We start from the raw sequence: 19689 nt of genomic DNA, 5'->3' as shown, positions 1-19689 counted from the left end.
ACTTTTTTTGAGTAATATATACCAGGATGGAGGACATACATACATATGGGGGGGGGCTCTGTCCAAATCTTGCATCGGGGCCCACTGGATTCTAGCTACACCATTGGATGATACATTGGATTACAAAAGTCTCTGCCAGCCTGCTCTCCTCTACTGCAGACTCTCTGGATATTTAGAAGAGTCTCCTCAGAGGTAGACATGCCAACAAAGGCTCCTAAACAAGGGCTGATTTGCTACATACAAGCAGGTCGGTGGTCATTTAATGACTGACAAACGTTGTGCATAGTCACATGTACCCCAAAATGATACCTAAAAAACTCCAGCTCACAAAACATAAAAACACTCACGCAGCCCTATTTACAGAATGTCTGATACTGCTTTATCTTTACTATCCTGAAGAATCATGATCCCAACAGATATTTTTTATTACATATTGAATTCCTTTAAGGTGACTCACAAAAAAAGTGGAACAATTATTCCGCCCCCCACATCACCACTCCAATTGGAATTTTTCCATTTATTTCCTCAGTACATTATATAGTAAAAGTAAATGGCATCATTAAAATATACAACTCATCCTGAAAAAAACAACAACAAAACAAAAAAAAACAAAACACATTTTTGGTTAACCATATAGCTAAAAAAAGTTATAGGACCCAATTTATCATTTTCATTTATTTTTAGAAGTTTGTATATAAAGTATAAAAAGTGATTTTTGCAATAAATACTGGGAAGTTTTGCTTTAGAAATACAATGTACATCACTAACAAGACATTGGGGCAGTTTAACCCCTTCATGACCCAGCCTATTTTGACCTTAATGACCAGGCCATTTTTTGCAATTCTGACCAGTGTCCCTTTATGAGGTAATAACTCAGGAACGCTTCAATGCATCCTAGCAATTCTGAGATTGTTTTCCGTAACATATTGGGCTTCATGTTAGTGGTAAATTTTGGTCGAAAATTTTTGCGTTTGTGAAAAAAAACGGAAATTTGACAATTTTCAAATTTTTTATTTTTATTCTGTTAAACCAGAGAGTTATGGGACACAAAATAGTTAATAAATAACATTTCCCACATGTCTACTTTACATCAGCACAATTTTGGAAACAAAATTTTTTTTTTGTTAGGAAGTTATAAGGGTTAAAAGTTCACCAGCGATTTCTCATTTTTACAACAAAATTTACAAAACTTTTTTTTTTTTTTTTTTTTTTTTTTTTTTTTTTTTAGGGACCACCTCACATTTGAAGTCACTTTGAGGGGTCTATATGGCAGAAAATAACCAAAAGTGACACCATTCTAAAAACTGCACCCCTCAAGCTACTCAAAACTACATTCAAGAAGATTATTAACCCTTCAGGTGCTTCACAGGAACTAAAGCAACGTGGAAGGAAAAAATGGACATTTTCATTTTTCCAACAAAAATTTTCTTTTAGCATCAATTTCTTCATTTTCACATGGGTAACACATGGGCAATTTCTCCTGAGTACACAGATACCTCATATGTCGTCATAAACCACTGTTTGGGCGCACGGCAGGGCTCAGAAGGGAAGGAGCGCCATTTGACTTTTTGAATGGAAAATATGCTGGAACATTTAGTGGTTGCCATGTCACGTTTGGAGAGTCCCTGTGTGCCTAAACATTGGAGCTCCCCCACACGTGACACCATTTTGGAAACTAGACCCTCCAAGGAACTTATCTAGATGCATAGTGAGCACTTTCAACCCCCAGGTGCTTCACAGAAGTTTATAACGCAGAGCTGTGAAAATAAAAATATTTTTTTTTCCTCAAAAACTGATTTTTTTTAACCCGCTATTTTTTATTTTCACAATGGTAACAGGAGAAATTGGACCCCTACAGTTATTGTCCAGTTTGTCCTAAGTACGCTGGTACCTCATGCGTGGGGGGGGGGGGGGGGGACCACTGTTTGGGCACATGTCGGGGCTCGGAAGGGAAGTAGTGACGTTTTGAAATGCCGACTTGATGGAATGGTCTGCCGGCGTCATGTTACGTTTGCAGAGCCCCTGATGTGCCTAAACAGTAGAATCCCCCTACAAGTGACCCCATTTTGGAAACGATCCCTAAGAAACTTATCTAGATGTGTGGTGAGCACTTTGAACCCTCAAGTGCTTCACAGAAGTTTATAACGCAGAGATGTGAAAATAAAAAATCATTTTTTTTTAGCCCCCAATGTTTTATTTTCCCAAGGGTAACAAGGAGAAATTAGACCACCAAAGGTGTTGTGCAATTTTTCCTGAGTACGCTGGTACCCCATATGTGGGGGTAAACCACTGTTTGGGCACACGTCGGGGCTCGGAATGGAGGGAGCACGGTTTGACTTTTTGAACGCAAAATTGGCTGCAATAAATGGTGGCGCCATGTCGCGTTTGGAGACCCCGTGATGTTTCTAAACAGTGGAAACCCCTCAATTTTAACTCCAACCCTAACCCCAACACACCCCTAACCACAAGCCTAACCGTAATCCCAACCCACCCCTAATGGAAAAATAAAAATATTTTCTTTATTTTATTATTTGTGCCTGCCTATGAGGGTGATAAAGGGGGGGGGTTTATTTACTTTTTTATTTTGATCACTGTGAGAGTTTATCACAGTTATCAAAATAAATGAATGAATCTGCAGCCGGCAGATTCCAGCAGGTGCACTGCGCATGCACCCGCCATTTTCCAAGATGGCGGCACCCATGATCCGAGATGGCGGGACACCGGGATGGCCAGAGGGACATCGGAGGCATCATGGAGGGTAAGGGGGAGCAGATTATGACGCCGGCTGCCGATCGGCGCCGTCAGTCGGTGGGGGGGGGGTCTGATCGGTGTCTCCAGCCATGGCCGATTCTATTGCAGCATCGGCCATGGCTGGATTGTAATATTTCGCCAAATTTCATTGGTGAAATATTACAATCACTCTGACTGGCTGTTTCACTTTTAACAGCCAATCAGAGCAATCGTAGGCAAGTGGGGGCAAAGGCACGCTCCCTGGGGTTAACTATAAAGGGTCCTCTGTGTGCGGGTCGGGTGACCTTTCAGTGACCACGGTCACCCGACCCGCAGGGGGACAATCAAGTCACGACGCCACATAGGCGTCATGGGTCGTATTGGCACGACTTTTCATGACACCTATGTGGCGTCAAATGTAGGGAAGGGGTTAATTGTATCTAAAAAAATAAAAGGCATTAGGGGAAAAAAAAAAGCTAAATGTGGCACCAAGGCAAGGCCTCTTTCACACTTCCGTTTTTGACCATCAGTCAAAATCCACCAGTTTATGAAAAAAGTGGATCCGCCTTTTTTTGGCGGATCTGTTTTTTTCCCCATTGAGTTGCATTACTGGCGGATCCTGACGGATGGTCATCCGTTGGCTCCGTTTTTTTTGCGGATCCGCCAAAATGTTAGCGTCAGCCGGCATGCCTGGACGGACCCTGCAACGTTTTTTTGGCTGTAGGATCCGCATTTTTCAGTGCGCATGCCCGGAGAAAGGAATTCAGCTGGGAATTTAACCCCGAAATCCTTTCTGGCGATGCCAAAAAAAATCTCTCTCTCTCTCTCTTTCTCTCTCTCTCCTTCCCGGACTGCGGTTCCTTTAAAATTCTGCATTCAACGGATCCGTCGAAAAAACGGTCCGGTGCCATCCGTTTGCGTCAGTTACAAACGCATCCGCTTTCCGCCATTTTGGCGGATTTTAACTGACAACCAAAAACGGAAGTGTGAAAGAGGCCTAAGGGGTTAAACAAAATGAGCTTGAATGAGAAAAGAATGACAGGATATCACTGGAGGACAGAGGCATTTTAAGACTTCACAATGGGCTTGACATTTTCACCTCCGCAAATGGATATGATAATTTTAGAAGCATTTTAATCTGGAGAGATAAACACAATAGTTAGTGCTCAGATTGTTCTTACACTCTGGCAGTTCATTCAGGAGCTTTTGTGACACCCAACAGCAAATTTGCCAACATGCGAGGAGATTGAAACAGAAGAGGATAATATTGCAGAGGGATTTAGTGCGTTTAGAAGGTTGGGCTAATGAAATGTAATGTGGATAGATGTAAAGCTCAGGCACTTAAGACGCGGGAACAAATGTCATCATTACATGGTAAATGGGATACACTTGTGTAAAAGGATTTACAGATATTAGTGTACATTATGCTAAGTTGTTCCAGCGCCAGTCAGCTGCCGCCAAGAAAAATAGCATCACATAATGCATGAAAATGGAGATAAAAGCACAGTTTATTACTAGTCACCTGCACAGCGTTTCATAAGGTGTTAAAAAACTAAAGCGGCCAAAGGATAACCCCCTCCATATACCGTCATTTGGGTTTACAGCTAATGGCGGCTCCTACACTTGCGGCATCTGCATCCAGAATATTTTTTTTTTTTTTTTTTTTTGGGGGGGGGGGGGGGGGGGGGTGTTCATACCGCTTTTTTCAGACCTTTTTCTTGAGTGAGGTTGCTACAAAAAAGATTTCAGAAAACTGATGAAAAGAAATGTTCCTATTTATTTCTATTGGACAAAAAAGATGGCACTCAATCTCTGGATAAAATATATAATTTAACAAATAATTTATTGAATCTGGTAAAAAACAGTTTCAGTGGGAGAATAGTGGAAAACGTCTTAGAAATTCTACACAATGCTTCTCAAAAACTCTAAACTGAGTTTTTGCTCCAACAACACTGATTTTTTTCAGGAGTTTTTGGAGCAGAAACTCTCCTACTCTCCAATCAAAACACTTTTTTTTTTAACTCGTCATGGTTTGTGGAGCGGTCAGCCAAGTTCCCACAATGAGTATTTGGTGCATTTTTTACAATCAAAAGATTGAACATATGAACAAGTCTGTTTTACCTTGAAATTATATAGCGCCCCTGAGGTTTCATTCGCCACAGAGGTACTGCACCTTCTCCTAAGGTGTAGTGCCCCACCATCCCAGTAGGCTGTGAACTCCTTTCCGCATTCCAACACCTGCACCCCACACACAGGACAGTTCAGCAGGGACCCATCCATGCTTTATGCTGGAAAGGTCATAGTGTGCCTTTTGTGGTCCCTGGCTTCGGAACACAAGAGGTGCTGGGGAGGCGGGTGGAGTTAGATGTAAAAGAGTGGGAAGAGTGAAAGTTAGTGGTTAGTTGGTTAGAGGAGAGAGAAGAGAGAAGATGGGTGTCTGAGGGACGTGCTGCAGCAGGTCCCAGTGATCTGGGCTGCTGGCACGAGAAAGACCAGAGAAAGACTGATAAGATTGATAACCTAACCTTCCAAGAGAGAGATAGAACAGATCGGAATGAAGGAGAACAGAAGGACGGTGGGAAGCAGGTTGAGAAAGAGAGAGAACCCTTCCAGTCCAGAGAGCGCAAAGGCCGGGGCCCGGTCCCCAAGGTTGATTGGATCTTTATGTCCGGCAACAGACTCCGGAGGAGTAGTGAGCCGCTAACGCCTTGCTCCCATCATAGACTTGGGACACAACAGCAACTGAATAGAGAGCCGGGACGCAGTGAGGAGTCCACGAAGCAGGCTACAGCTGTCTGTCATACAAGTAAAGACTAGGAACACCTAGAGAGAGGCATTCCAGGGTAACTAAGTACTGGAGTGCTTCGCACCTAAAGGCGCATTGGAGGAGTCGTTCAGTAAGGTACATGTTGGCGGAGTGTGAAAGGGAGAATCCTATCCTGCCTGGAGGTTGGCTGGAGCCCTGACCTGGAGAACACAGTACGGAGGCAGGCAGTTGTGTGAACTGCAAACAGTGAGTAAAGCTTTGGAACTGCATACTCTGGTGTCCGCCAGTTATTCCAACACCACTACACCTGGGTACCAGCCTCCCTACATTCTGCGCCTCTCCTCATCCATTGCACCTACACTGCCCTGGGACTACAGCTCCACCTGTGGGGAGCTATACCATCTCTGCTGCACCACACCATCAGTCCCAGCGGATCTGTATGCAGCGTTGGCTTACCATCTTACTTACCAAACACCACAAGTGGCGTCACGAGCTATTCATATAAACTTTAACACCTTTAACATCACCGCCATTGATATTGGGCGCCCAGGGCCACGGACCGGGTCACCGCTGCTGTGACACATTCCCGCCTTGACACCGGCCCGGTACCGAGTACCCCTGATGCCCTGGGTGTGCGAGGGAGACATTATATAAATATATATATATTCCTTTGAGTGTTTTCTGAGTGTTTTTTTCCAGGCAAATTTCGAGCAGACCTGCCTGAAAGACATTGAGTGCATGTATTCTTAGTCCTTTGTGAAACTATTGATGGTTCCCACTGTGACCAGCTCCTGAGATGCATTACTACAGATTTAGGTCACAATCACACGTAAAATACTGACCAAATATTGAACATCAGAATTTGAAAGCCGAAATCAGAACAATCAGAGGAGAAGTAGACTATAAACACGTCACTACTTCTGCATTTTTCACCCACTCCTGATTTTGGCTTACAAAATACTGCCCGTGTGAGCGCGACCTAATAGTGCTCATGGGAAAGAAGGCTTGCCTCCCCTGAAGATTGAAGAAAAAAAAAAAAAAAAAAAAAAAAAAATAATAATATATGATCAGACAGCAATATAGTGCCATCTATACACTGCCCATTTCTCTCAGACTGATCTAGGTTAAGCTTTTTTTTCCTTTTTCTAATCCAAGAACAGCTCAAAGTTGGCTGAAACTCTGACACTTGAATGAATCTCCTTGGTTTTTACCGTCCCTGAAAAAAACATGATATCTGAATGAGCCCTTAATCATGTCCTCTCTTAGGCCGCTCTTCAAGACCAATAAATGTACTGTATGGCCGGAGTCACACTGGCGAGGAATACGGGAGAGTGAGAGGCGCAAAAAGCACGCATTAGACACGGACCAATGATTTTCTATGGGGTCACTCGCACCAGCCGTATATTTCTCATCCGTATTCTACGCTCCGTGCCACTCTCAGCATGCTGGGACTGTCAGCGTACTACGGCCGTAATACGTCAATGCAAGTCTATGGGTGCGCAAAAAATACGGATTACACACGGACCACACATGTGACTTGCGAGAAATACGCACCAGGTGTCTTTTAGCAAAGCTGGCAATTCAGGACACTATACAGTAAACTCACACTGACAGGTTTAATAAAAAAATGAAAGAATAGATATAGACACATAGAATACATATATACACGCATTCTATGTGTCTATATCTATTCTTTCATTTCTTTATTAAAACTGTCATAGGGCTCCATTATATGTCCATTTTGCAAGCCTGCGAGAAAATCTCAGCATACGGATGCCATATGGATTACATACGGATGCTTACATGCGCAAAATACGCGACCACACCTTGCTTACGGATGACATACGGAGCACTATATAGGGGTCTGTCATCCGTATTACGCATGTAAAATACTGACCGTATTTTGCGCAGGTTAGTGTGACTCCAGCCTAATTCTTTTGCTCTTTCCTCATGGCCAAGATCCTCCATGCCCATTATCAGTTTTGTGGTTCTTCTTTGTACCTTTTATGCTTTCTTTGAACTTGGGCACAGTATGTATATTCTAGATGAGGTCACACTGACTTTAAAGTAATGGTATTACGTCCGTGTCCCGCGAGTCCATGCCTCTGTTTATTCACAACATTTACTGGCCTTTTCACCATTTTTTAAAATCCCTTGCACAGTGTCAGTATTGTAAAATGCAACGGATTTTATCTCCGCAAAATCCGGGCGGAAATTCTGCTGTGCTTTGGCTACGGGAGAATGTATTCTTGGATGTGTCACCCAGTTTTTTTTGTTTGTTTTGCTTTTGCTGAACACACAGCAGGGAGATGTGAACGGAAATTAAACAGTATTATCTAAACCAGTGATTTTCAACCTTTTTTGAGCCGCGGCACACTTTTTAGACGTAAAAAATCCCGGGGCACACCACCAACCAAAATGGCACAAAATGACACTAAAACAGTACATATTATACATATAGTTAATAATATAAATTCTAAATGTATTTTTACTCACTCAGTGTGAGGTCCTTTCAATAAATTATTTATTTTAAAAAAGTTAAATAAAAAAGGATAACCCCCTCATATATACAATCCCATGTAACCTCATGCATACAGTCCCATGTATTCCCATATATATATATATATACATATATATATATACAGTCCCATGTAAAGTCATACATACAGTCCCACGTATATGAGCCACATAATTATCAGCATATACCATATATATATATATATATATATATATATATATATATATATATATATATATATATATATATATATAGTATATGAGCTGGCGCTTGTACTCCAGCCTCATGGCCATAGTATTTCTCATTGAATCCCTTTATATTGCAGTATATGAGCCACATAATTATCCCTTTCTTTTAGTAATATGCCCCATCATTATCCCCTTCTTGTAGTAATATGCCCCATCATTATCACCTTCTTGTAGTAATATGCCCCATCATAATCCCCTTCATGTAGAAATTGCCCATTCCACTACCTCCATCATTTCCTTCTCCCCACCACCCCATTATTGTCCTTTCGACAACCCCATCATTGCCCTCTCCCCACCACCGCCTTCTTATCACCCCCATCACCGCCTTCTCCATTGCCCTCTCCCCATCACCGCCTTCTCCATGACTCCCATCATTGCTTCTCATCACATCCATCAACTCACCTACACACGCACACAAACACACACCTCTCACCTAGACACACACACACACACACACACACACACCCCCCTCACCTCTCCTCACCGGCAGCTTCCTCTCACTGGCACAGCAGCCGCGGGGCTGAATGATGATGTCATCCAGCCGCGCCGCTGACTGCTGTGTCAGGGAGGAAGCGACACAGGAACACGGGACTGCTGCCTCTCCGACCCGCCGCCCTGCTGGCCTCCACATGGCTAATTTGCATCTCATGTAAATTAGCCATGCGGACACGCGGCACACCCGACCATGTGTCGCGGCACACTAGTGTGCCGCGGAACACTGGTTGAAAACCACTGATCTAAACCACACTACAAACATTGATTTACTATTGTCATTGGAGAAATATGCAAATAATTTCTAGACATATTAATCAGACCAATGGGCCAGAAAGAGCAGATATTTGCACCACACTCAATGCCTTTTAAAACTTTCTAAAAAAGCAGGTGTGGCTTTGTTGAGTTGCCAAATTCATGTTTTGGTATCTATGAAGATAGAAAATAGCGAAAGAAAAGTGCTAGGTTAAAGGTACTGTCACACTTATCGATGCACCAGCAATCCCGACAACGATATGACGCGGTCAGGATCGCTGGTGCATCGCTAAGTGGTCGCTAGTGAGCTGTCACACAGGCAGATCTCACCAGCGACATCGCAGCGGTCGGGGGTCGCTACTTACCTGTCAGACGCGGTGATCCTGACGTCCTCCCGCCCGCGTCCACGCGTCACTCGTCTCCACAGCAGGAAGCTGATGACGAGAAATGGAGCCGCGCGATCAGCGATGGACAGCGGGGGAGCCAGTCGGCGGTAAGTATCACACATAGCAATATTGCTAGCAATATCGCTGCTACGTCACAAAAACCAGCGACGTTACAGCGATATTGCTAGCGATATCGCTTAGTGTGACAGGCCCTTAACACAAGGCTTTTTTGAAAGAGCAGTATAAAAAAAATTGCATACAGCGTTGCATTGTTTTATGGCTGAATTGCTACAATTGATACAACGTAGAATAATTGCCTTTTCAACACTAAAGTTTTTCTTCTTACTACACGCTCTCGTGTAAATCTACCCAAACAAATGAGGAAAGTTTCTCAGTACCGTTTCTTCGGGGAGAGGTTCACACGTTAATTTTTTGCTGCAAAATTTCAGCATGTAAATTTGGAACAAATTGCAGGCTCAGTAAAGTGGACGATTTTTAAATTAATCTCATCCAAATTCTGTGTTTTTTTTCATATATGCACACATACAGCATTGTCAATTCTTTGTGCGGAATCGACACAGATTTCACGCTTTGCAGTGGAAAGGGTACAATCTGAAACAAAAAAAACACGCATATCACATGCAAGATTGCTGCCACAACAAAAAAAACCTGTAGATATGCTGTAGAAAAAGCTGCACCAAATATGCAGCATGTGAACCTAGTCTTGTAGTAGAAGCACACACGAGATTGCAAAAAAAAATATTTTTTTTTCTGCAAAAAGATTACAGAATCAAATTATTGTTTCACCTCCAACGTCCGACAAACATAGCTAACATGCTGCATAAAGTGATATTGAGCCCCAAACCATAGGATTGGGGGTGGTTGGGCATGAAAACCCACATTTTACTGCTGCTGTTAGATCGAAGACTTTTTCCAGCAGTGGGAGGAAACAGCAAGCAAAATAAGAATGTTTTGCAATCCATAGGGTCGGGTACATATAATTTGTATTGATTTATGAGTCCAACTAAATTCCACAAAAACAGGATTCAGCGCTCCCAGTGAAGCAAACGGAGGAGTCCAAAATATGAAACTTTGACCTCCTTTCCAGTGATATCAGTATCTCTATCCAAACATAGCAGATTAATAGACTATGGTGTCTAAAGAAGGACAATGCTGGAAAGGAGGCGATGGCTAACCCAAAATGTCAGATTTTGGACTGTTTGCCTCATCTCAGTCAATGTCTCCTTTTAGGCCGGGATCACACATGTGAGAAACACAGCCGAGTCTCGCATGTTAATACCCGGCAATGCCGCCGGCACTCGGGAGTGGAGTGTGCGGCTCCATATATTGCTATGCGGCACGCACGCTCCGATCCAAGTGCCGGCGGCAGTGCAGGTATTAACATGAGAGACTCGGCCGTGTTTCTCGCACGTGTGATCCCGGCATCACCCAGTAATTTAGATGGAAGCCCCAGACGGAAAAGCACAACACAGACGTAACGTAATGCACATTGCCGAGTCCATTCACATGAGTATCACCACATCACCCTGTAGCACTGCTAAAAAAATCGGACTGGTGCATGATACCTGCTGATCAATCGTGTATGCTACCCAGCCGGTGTGTGAGGTGTCAATGTCATCAACACCTCTAACCATCCAATGAGGAATCAAGTGGTGCTGAGCTGTCCCTTTAAAATATGATATCATCCAACAAGTCAGGTGCTGGAGAAATTTGTTAGGTCAGGTTTTAACACTTCAGCAGCCACACGGGGCCAAACCTGATTTGTATGTGATGGTGTGTCGAAAGAAGTGTTTATTGAGCACAAGCCGGCCCGGGGATATGGTGGTACTCCTGGGGTGACATTGCAGGTAATCTGTACACTACCCCAAGCGAGGAGGGAACCAGTAATGTTTATTGTAAACCTGCAATAAAAAGTTTAGGGTATGTTCACACTGAGTTTTTGAAGTGCAAACTAAGCAGAAACTCTCGAAATTCCTGCTCAAAAACTTGAAGTTTCCATTCAATTTCCCCTCAATAATCTCAGCAAAAAGAGGCTTTTATGGTCAGATCCACTTCAAAAATCATCTCAAAAATTGCTTTGAAAACGTGTTTTTTAAAACATGTGGTAGGAAAAAAAAGTGTATGTCATTTCTTTGTGGTGTACCCTGATGGAATCCATGCCAAAATTTTAAAGGTATGTTCACACTAAATTTTTTGAGCGGAAACTCTCCAAATCCTCCTCAAAAGCTCAAAACTTCTCAAAAAGCGTGGAGTTTCTGTTCAGATTCTGCTCCTAATACTCAACAAAAGACTTGGTGTGCACATAGCCTTAACACATAGAGTCAAAAGGCTGATAAAGAAAAAACAGTTCAGGGAAAAGTGCTTCAAAAAGAGTACTCAAGCTTCTTTAGAAAACACTCACCACAAAAACTCCTTAGGTAAAGTGGCAGACATGTTCCTGAATCAGATGGGTGGGCTTCGCCATGTCCCGTACATGCACACAAATGGCATAAATGTTCCTGAATCAGATGGGTAGGCTTCGCTGCTTCCATACATGCACCCAAGTGGTGTAAATGTTCCTGAATCAGATGGGTGGGCTTCGCCATGTCCCGTACATGCACCCAAATGGCATAAATGTTCCTGAATCAGATGGGTAGGCTTCGCTGCTTCCATACATGCACCAAAGTGGTGTAAATGTTCCTGAATCAGATGGGTGGGCTTCGCCATGTCCCGTACATGCACCCAAATGGCATAAATGTTCCTGAATCAGATGGGTAGGCTTCGCTGCTTCCATACATGCACCCAAGTGGTGTAAATGTTCCTGAATCAGATGGGTGGGCTTCGCAATGTCCCATACATGCACCCAAGTGGTGTAAATGTTCCTGAATCAGGTGGGTGGGCTTTGCGATGTCCCATACATGCACCCAAGTGGCGTAAATGTTCCTGAATCAGATGGGTGAGCTTCGCCACTTCCAGGGCCGGTTTTAGGCAAAGTGGGGCCCTGGGCAAAAGTTTTAAAATGGGGCCCCAAATGCTAACATATTGCACATCACACAGAAACACTTTGATTGTATTTACATGTGCTGATCTCATGCCACTAAACGAGTGAGATCGACAATATTGAAGTTGTTTGATGCTTGTTTCCCGGCCTCCTTCCACCAGCTGAGGAAGAATAATTGGGACAGAACAATCACTACTAGATCAATCTGTCCCCATACAGTATCATGTTATCATCAGCACATCTGCAGTTTTTACAGGGCGATGTGCAGCTGAGAACAATGATTTTTGTTTCGGCATAAACAAGCCAATCTCTGGATGAATAGGCAGCATTTTGTTTGTTTAATATAATACAACCCATAGTCCTCCACATAGCATAATGCACTCCACAGTCCTACATATAATATAATGTGCACCACAGTCCTCTATATTGTATAATGCACACCCCATAGTCCTACATATATTATAATGTACCCCATAGTCCACCATATAATATAATGTGCCTTATAGACCTCCATATAGTATAATACACTCCCCATAGTCCGCCATATAGTATAATGCACTCCTCATAGTCCTCCATATAGTATAATAGACTCCTCATAGTCCTCCATATAGTAAAATGCACCACCCATAGTCCTTCATGTAGTACAATTCACTTCCCATAGTATAATGCACCCCATAGTTCTTCATATAGTAATGTATTCCCCATAGTCCTCAATACAGTGTAATGGAATTCCCATGTAGTACATATAGTATAATGCACTGACCATAGTCTGATAGAGTATAAGGCAGCCCCTATATAGTATAATGCAGTCACCCCACAGAATATAATGTAGCTCCCTCACAGAGTATAATGCAGACCCCCATACAATATAATGCAGCCCCCTCACAGAGTATAATGCAGCCACCCCCATGGAATATAATGCAGCCCCCTCCATAGAATATAATGCAGTCTCACCATAGAATATAATGCAGCCCCTCTCATATAGTATAATGCAGTCCCCCCATCGATTATAATGTAGCCCCCTCATAGAGTATACTGCAGGACCCCCACAGAATATAATGCAGCCCCCATAGAATATAATGTAGCACTCTCACAGACTACAATGCAGCCCTCTCCATAGAATATAATGCAGCCCCCCATAGAATATAATGCAGCCACCCTCATATAGTATAATGTAGCCCCCTCATATAGTATAATAAAGCCTCCTCAGAATATGATGCAGCCCCGCACATAGAATATAATAGAGCCCCCCAAATATAATGTAGCCACCCACCCCCATAGAATATAATCCAGCCCCAGAGTTCAGTACTCACTCACAGATATAGTTTAAAAAAACCCCCACACAATCCTTACCTCCTCGTTCCCCGTGCTGCCCCAGGCTCTTCTCAGGCATCAGCAGCTGCACTGCCCGGCACACAGCGGGTGTGGATTAAGTGACGTCATCGCGTACCTGCAGTGTCAGAGGTGAATGATGGGAGAGGGAGAGTCATCTGACGCTTTCTCCTCTATAATTGCTTTCAATTGTATCGGCGTGTATGATGCTGATACAGTTGAATGGGGGGATCAACCGGTGGCCGGGTGGGCCCCCTTGTCTCACAGGCCCCATAGCGGCCATGTGGTGTGCCGCTATTAGCGGCACGCCACTGGCTGGGGGCCCCTGGGGAAATGGGGGCCCTAGGCAGCTGCCTAGTCTGCCTACCACTAACTCTGGCCCTGGCCACGTCCATACATGCACCCAAGAGGCGTAAACATTCCTGAATCAGATGGGTGGGCTTTGCCACGTCCATACATGCACCCAAGTGGCGTAAATGTTCATGAATAAGATGGGTGTGCTTTGCCGCGTCCTATACATGCACCCAAGTGGCAGAAATGTTCATGAATCAGATGAGTGGGCTTCACCACGTCCCATACATGGGACCCCCCGTGTTGGCTATACCGGTTGGGACTGAGGTAAAATCGTCAAAAGTAGGTACATTTCCACGCACCTTCAAGTTGCGCAAACCCATTTAAAGGTGTTTACACCACAAAATTCCCAAGTTATTTGAGGAGCGTTGAGCCTTTGAGGAGGATTTTAGAGAGCTTCCACTCCAAAAACTCCTTAAACTCATTGAGCGCATACCCAAGGGTCAAAAACGAGAGCTGCAAGCGGAAACCATTTTACTCAATACTATTTTTTTTTTTTATCCATAATCGTTTTAACATTTTTGTTTGCGATTTCTGTAAACGTTTTGTGGCTTTTTTTAGTGTTTTTTGGCGATTTTCAGACATTTTTTGAGCTCCATTAAGCAGTGAGTGAAAACTTAAAAAAAATGCACCATCATCTTCCAGACGTTTTTAAGCCTTCCCATTGAGTTCTGTTCTTCCTAGCAGAAAGAGCCTGAAGAACGGTCAGATCACTTATTTTATCGGCTTGGTGTTTTTGAAAGCCAGACATGTTTATGGTAAGTTCACACTGAGTCTTTATTCAGAGTTTTTTTTTTTAGCAACTTTGTTCATGAACACAACAGATATAAGACGCCCAAGATGAAATGTCCTAATAAACGTTTTGGACTGGGAAGTCTCCCAGGCGTTTTTTTGAGCATTTTTACCTAAAAAAGTCACTGGCGTTTTCTACATTGCTTAATCGACGTAAAAAAAATCAGAAAAACAACACTAAAAAATTGCCCAAAAATGCTAGAAAAAAATCAATCAACAAAACACTTCAGAAAACATAAAAAAATGCTATCTAAAAATTCTGAGAACTCCAAAAAAGGAGCAATTTCTGAAGCATCTTCGGCTATGAAAATGTAGTTTTGCGCATTGGAAAAAGCCTGAACTTATGGACGCAACACGTAAGCCTTTATTTTTCCATACAAATGAACAGGAAGATATTTTGAAGGGTTTTCTGAGGGGGTTTTCAGGTATTTTGAGGAGCGAAACCGCACAATAGAAACACCAGAGATACTGTTGAATTTTTTAATTTTTTTATGTGGATTTTGGAGCAGAATCTGAGGCGATTATATGGAGGTGCGAGACGTAAAAAGATGACAGAAAAATAATCATAGTGTCACATTAAAATGCATTAAAATGATAGAGTTTTGTATTTTTCGCCCTCATGTGTAAATGGAGCCTCTCATTTTGATTCCCCATCTGCAGAAAATGGCATTTTGACAGACGGTAGCCTGTGAAGTAGCAAAGAGGAGATAATGGCGGGCGGGACCGCCGTCTGCCTGGTGCCAATAGGAGGGTGGGAGACATGGAGGAGGCTGGAGTGACAGGAGGAGCAGCCCACTGACGTCTGCCCAGAACGTGGGAGACTGGTAGCTGCATTAGCAGCTCGGCACCCGGAGCCTGTGCCACAAAGGACGAGTCTCCAGCATGGCATCCAAGTGTCCGAAGTGTGACAAGACCGTGTACTTCGGTAAGGCGCCATTTCTGACTCCACAGCCACCTGCTAGTGATGACACAAGTGCAGCTGGTACACAATGTAGAGGGATGTTAATTTAACAGGGTGTGACACTGCCATGGTGCCAGGGCTGCACACACCAAAGTCTGCAGCCTGGCAGCACTGCTGGCAATCATTGCCATGTCACCGTGTATCAGCTCACATTTAGTATGCATGTGTCTCCATTGCTGCTGGCTACTTTGTGCAGGATGCTGCATCTGGCAGTCATCTCCATGCCAGCCCTGATAACTTGCCTCTATGTACAGCCATGCAAAAAAGAAAAATATAATGGGAAAATATGCTGGAAAACTCAGGATCACCTGATATTACATCATGAGAATGGCGATGGCTGCATTTAATTATAGGAGGCATTTAATAATTTATTTTTGTATAAATTTATGTATTTTAGTAATATATATATATATTCACCATAATTATAAATCATGTCATTTTTATTTGTGTGTGTGTATAATATATATAATTTGTGCAATAAGAAAAAAAAAACCTGATTGCCATAATTCCAAATCATGCAAATGGAGCTGTCGGGGGGTAAACGCCACTTATTTTAATTTTTTATTTATTTATATATTTTTTAAATGATAGAGTTGCTGATTACATTATTTTCTTGTAGTAAATATTTCTTCTGATTTATATTATTAGCATATTTTATATTTTATAATCATGTTATGATTTGTATATATATGTACTGTATAACCTATAAGGCGGTAATACTTTAGAATTGAAGTGATCAAAGACTTTCTTATTGTATGTGTAATATTATTTTATATATATTATTATTTTAAAAATCTTTTATCACTTTAATTATAAATTAATACAGCCTTATAGGATCCTTCAGAAGTTTTGTCTGGCATACACAGCAGTCGGGCGTGTCTGGAAATTATGTGCGGCACCCAAGCCACGCCAGGATCACAGCAAAGGGATTTGTCTTCCAGACATACAAACAGGCAGGTTAATACAACGGATGCGAGTCACTACAATAGATATCTTTGCCATAAAAGCTAAATGAATAGGCTAATAAAGTTAATTGTAGTAAGGCTGCTTTCACACTTGCGTTCCTTGGAACTGCGCACGGCTGCCGCTAAGCTCCACCCACGGCCGTGCCTCCTCCAGTCAGCTCCGCCTATGGGCGCATGATGCTGCATGCCGCCTGCGTACCCTAGCTTTTGCATTGGGTACGCAGGCCGTGCGCAGGTATGCGTTTGCCGGCGCATGCGTTCTTTTGACGTTGCGCTGAGCGCACCAAACTGCAACACGGTGCGTGGGCGGAGCTTAACAGCGGCCGTGCGCAGCCCGACGCAGCTCCAATGAACGCAAGTGTGAAAGTAGCCTTAGCGGAACAGACGCTTCTGCTTTATTCATTTTTTGTGTAGTGGTTGTGCACTCAGTAGCCCCTACAGTTGTTTAGTGCAAATCGTGTATCTTAGGCTACTTTCAGACTTCAGATTTTTAAATCCGGCGGGCTGCGGCGAAAAGTTGTCAAACCTGCCGGATCATCTGTTTTTGCCGGATACAGTGCAGGAGAGGGAGAGAGAGAGAGTCTCCGTGCATGCGCTCTGCAAAAAAGCGGTCCGGCGCTGTCAAAAAAACATTGCATGGAACTTTTTTTTTTTTACAGACGCCGGACAGGCATTTTTTGCCGTTTCCGGCAAAAGCCGGACACGCTGCATGGCCATCAGGCGCAATGCGGCGATAATATAAGTCTATGGGAAAAAAGCCGGATCCGGTGGCAACAGGCGCCGGGTCCGGTTTTTACATTTTTCGCCGCATCGCGCCTGATGCTTCAAAACGGAAATCTGAAAGTAGCCTAAGTGCAGTTTTTGTATTTTTACGCTATTTTTTAAATTATATTATTGCAATTTGTACCTTCCCACATTATGACAAATGGTGTCATTTACTTAGTGTACTCACTTCTAGTCTGCTGCTACCTAAAATCATTTTTCCAGTTTTGAAAAACACCTGTAACCCGGCTGCATTTTTTTTTTTAAATAACAGTATGTTCCTTACTCACTCTCCTCAGGTCCAACGATGTATCTACACCTCTGCTGTCAGTATCTGACATTATCTATGGTGCTAACATCACATTAAGAGCACTGTAGCCAACCGGAGGGCTCAGTGGCCTGTGCCATGAATTAGGGCAGAACGGCTGAGCTCAGCGATTGGCTACAGGCACGAGAGCAGCGCCAGAGCCTCAGCGATAGACCCTGGAAGGAGGTGTAAAGCTCAGATTGCGGTTTTTTTGTTTGTTTTTTTTTTAAACCAATCAGAGTCGAGGGACAGGGGATCTCCAAAAATAGAAAAACCCCTTAATAACAAATTTGGAGAAAATTACTTTTATCACAACAGAATTTTGCAAGATGTCGGTGCAAATACAATGATAAATGTCCCCCCCCCCCCGCTACTCCTTGTGTCATAGCTTGTGACCCCCAGGGAAAGGCTTTTTCCAGAAACGTTGCGCCTGTCTATGTGAAGTACCACAGTGGTGTTATGCCTGATATGGAATCAATTGTGTATTAAAGGAATCATGACAAGACAGCTTGCTGATCGCTGGGCGAAGAGGAGGGTGTTTCTGACCATAGAGACCTCCACCAGTTCCCAGAAGTCCCATAGACAGTGAATGGAGTGGTAGTGTTCATGCTTGCTTGACTACTGCAACATTGTCGGGGCACCGCAGAGCCTTGTTCTCGTCCCAGCCTGCCAAAAATCAGTAAGTTCTCACCAAACCATCTACATCTGGGGTCCCCACCCCAGGGCTCGTGCGTTACATGTGCCTTTGCTGTGTAGCTCACAGTTATCTGCTGGCTCAGCAAACTAGCACTTGGTATAGCAGACAACCGGGAGCTGAAAGAAGTGGAGGAGGAACAATTTCTTAGCTTAATCCCACTCCATCTTCCACGATGGTGCCTAGCCATTTACCGGCCTCAAACTTCCACTGTGCTTCTCAGTGTACATAATGCACATACATGGCTCCCAATTGCTTTCAAAAAAGTACCCTCCTCCACATACTCCCTCAGTAACAATATGGAGGTGAGTGGCGCTCCATGTCCTTCTCCCATTTATTAGGATATGTGCATGACGCCAACCGATGGCGCATTCATCCCCGCAGGCATCTGTAGTCTTGATGCACCACACTATGAGACCACAGGTCAGTGTCTCCAGTACGTGTGGTGACAGTTCTCACACGTACCGGAGATACTGACACATGTAGACCCATTCAAATGAAGGGGTCTGTGCACATATCTTTGTTTTCTCACGGACCGTGTGTCCGAGTGACCCACACGTCGACATGTCCGTTTTTGTGCAGCTGCACGGATCACACGGACCCATACAAGTCAATGGGTCAGTGTAAACACGTGCCGCATCCGTCCGTATAACAAGAACGGCCACCGGGCAAGAAGCGCTACAGTAAACGCTGTTCCCCGACAGTGGGTGCTGAAGACGGCTCTCCTCAGTCTCCCCTGCTCTGCCGGCGATCGGCGCCAGCAGAGGAGAATAATGAGTTATATTAAAATCAGAACGATGACAGCAGGTGGGGTCTTTTGGGACTATTACTCCCATCATCTGACACCTGCTGCCACTAAGAACAGTGACAGCAGGAGCGGATGATCGGGTATTCCTCCCCCGACGCCACCCGATGTGGGTTCCCCATTATTTTCTCTAACTAACCAGGCTAAACTAACAGCTGGGGGCTGCAACCCTCAGCTGTCAGCTTCAGCAAGGTTGGTTATCAAGAATAGAGGGGTCCCCACTATGTTTTTTAAAATTATTTAAATAAGAAAAAAAAAAACGGCGTGTGGTCCCCCCATCTTTCACAACCAGCCTTGCTATAGCTCACATCTGGGGGCTGGTA

General features: G+C 43.6%; 2 protein-coding genes across 2 annotated transcripts in view; one reads left to right on the top strand and one right to left on the bottom strand.

The window, feature by feature from the left end:
- Positions 1-11120, bottom strand: part of VTI1B (vesicle transport through interaction with t-SNAREs 1B) — an 81602-nt gene extending 70482 nt beyond the window's left edge. Inside the window, exon 1 of the mRNA XM_073566795.1 lies at positions 10983-11120. Within this exon, the coding sequence (XP_073422896.1) occupies positions 10983-11102 (120 nt within the window). The 5' untranslated portion in view covers positions 11103-11120. The remainder of the gene's footprint in view (positions 1-10982) is intronic.
- Positions 11121-15575: 4455 nt separating this feature from the next.
- LOC141082823 (cysteine-rich protein 2-like) overlaps positions 15576-19689 on the top strand; it is a 93105-nt gene continuing 88991 nt past the window's right edge. Inside the window, exon 1 of the mRNA XM_073566793.1 lies at positions 15576-15797. Within this exon, the coding sequence (XP_073422894.1) occupies positions 15755-15797 (43 nt within the window). The 5' untranslated portion in view covers positions 15576-15754. The remainder of the gene's footprint in view (positions 15798-19689) is intronic.

Source organism: Dendrobates tinctorius, unplaced genomic scaffold, assembly GCF_039654945.1.
Source record: "Dendrobates tinctorius isolate UK_male_01 unplaced genomic scaffold, ASM3965494v1 ptg000019l, whole genome shotgun sequence".
NCBI lineage: Eukaryota > Metazoa > Chordata > Amphibia > Anura > Dendrobatidae > Dendrobates > Dendrobates tinctorius.
This window is presented reverse-complemented; position numbering and strand designations above follow the sequence as displayed.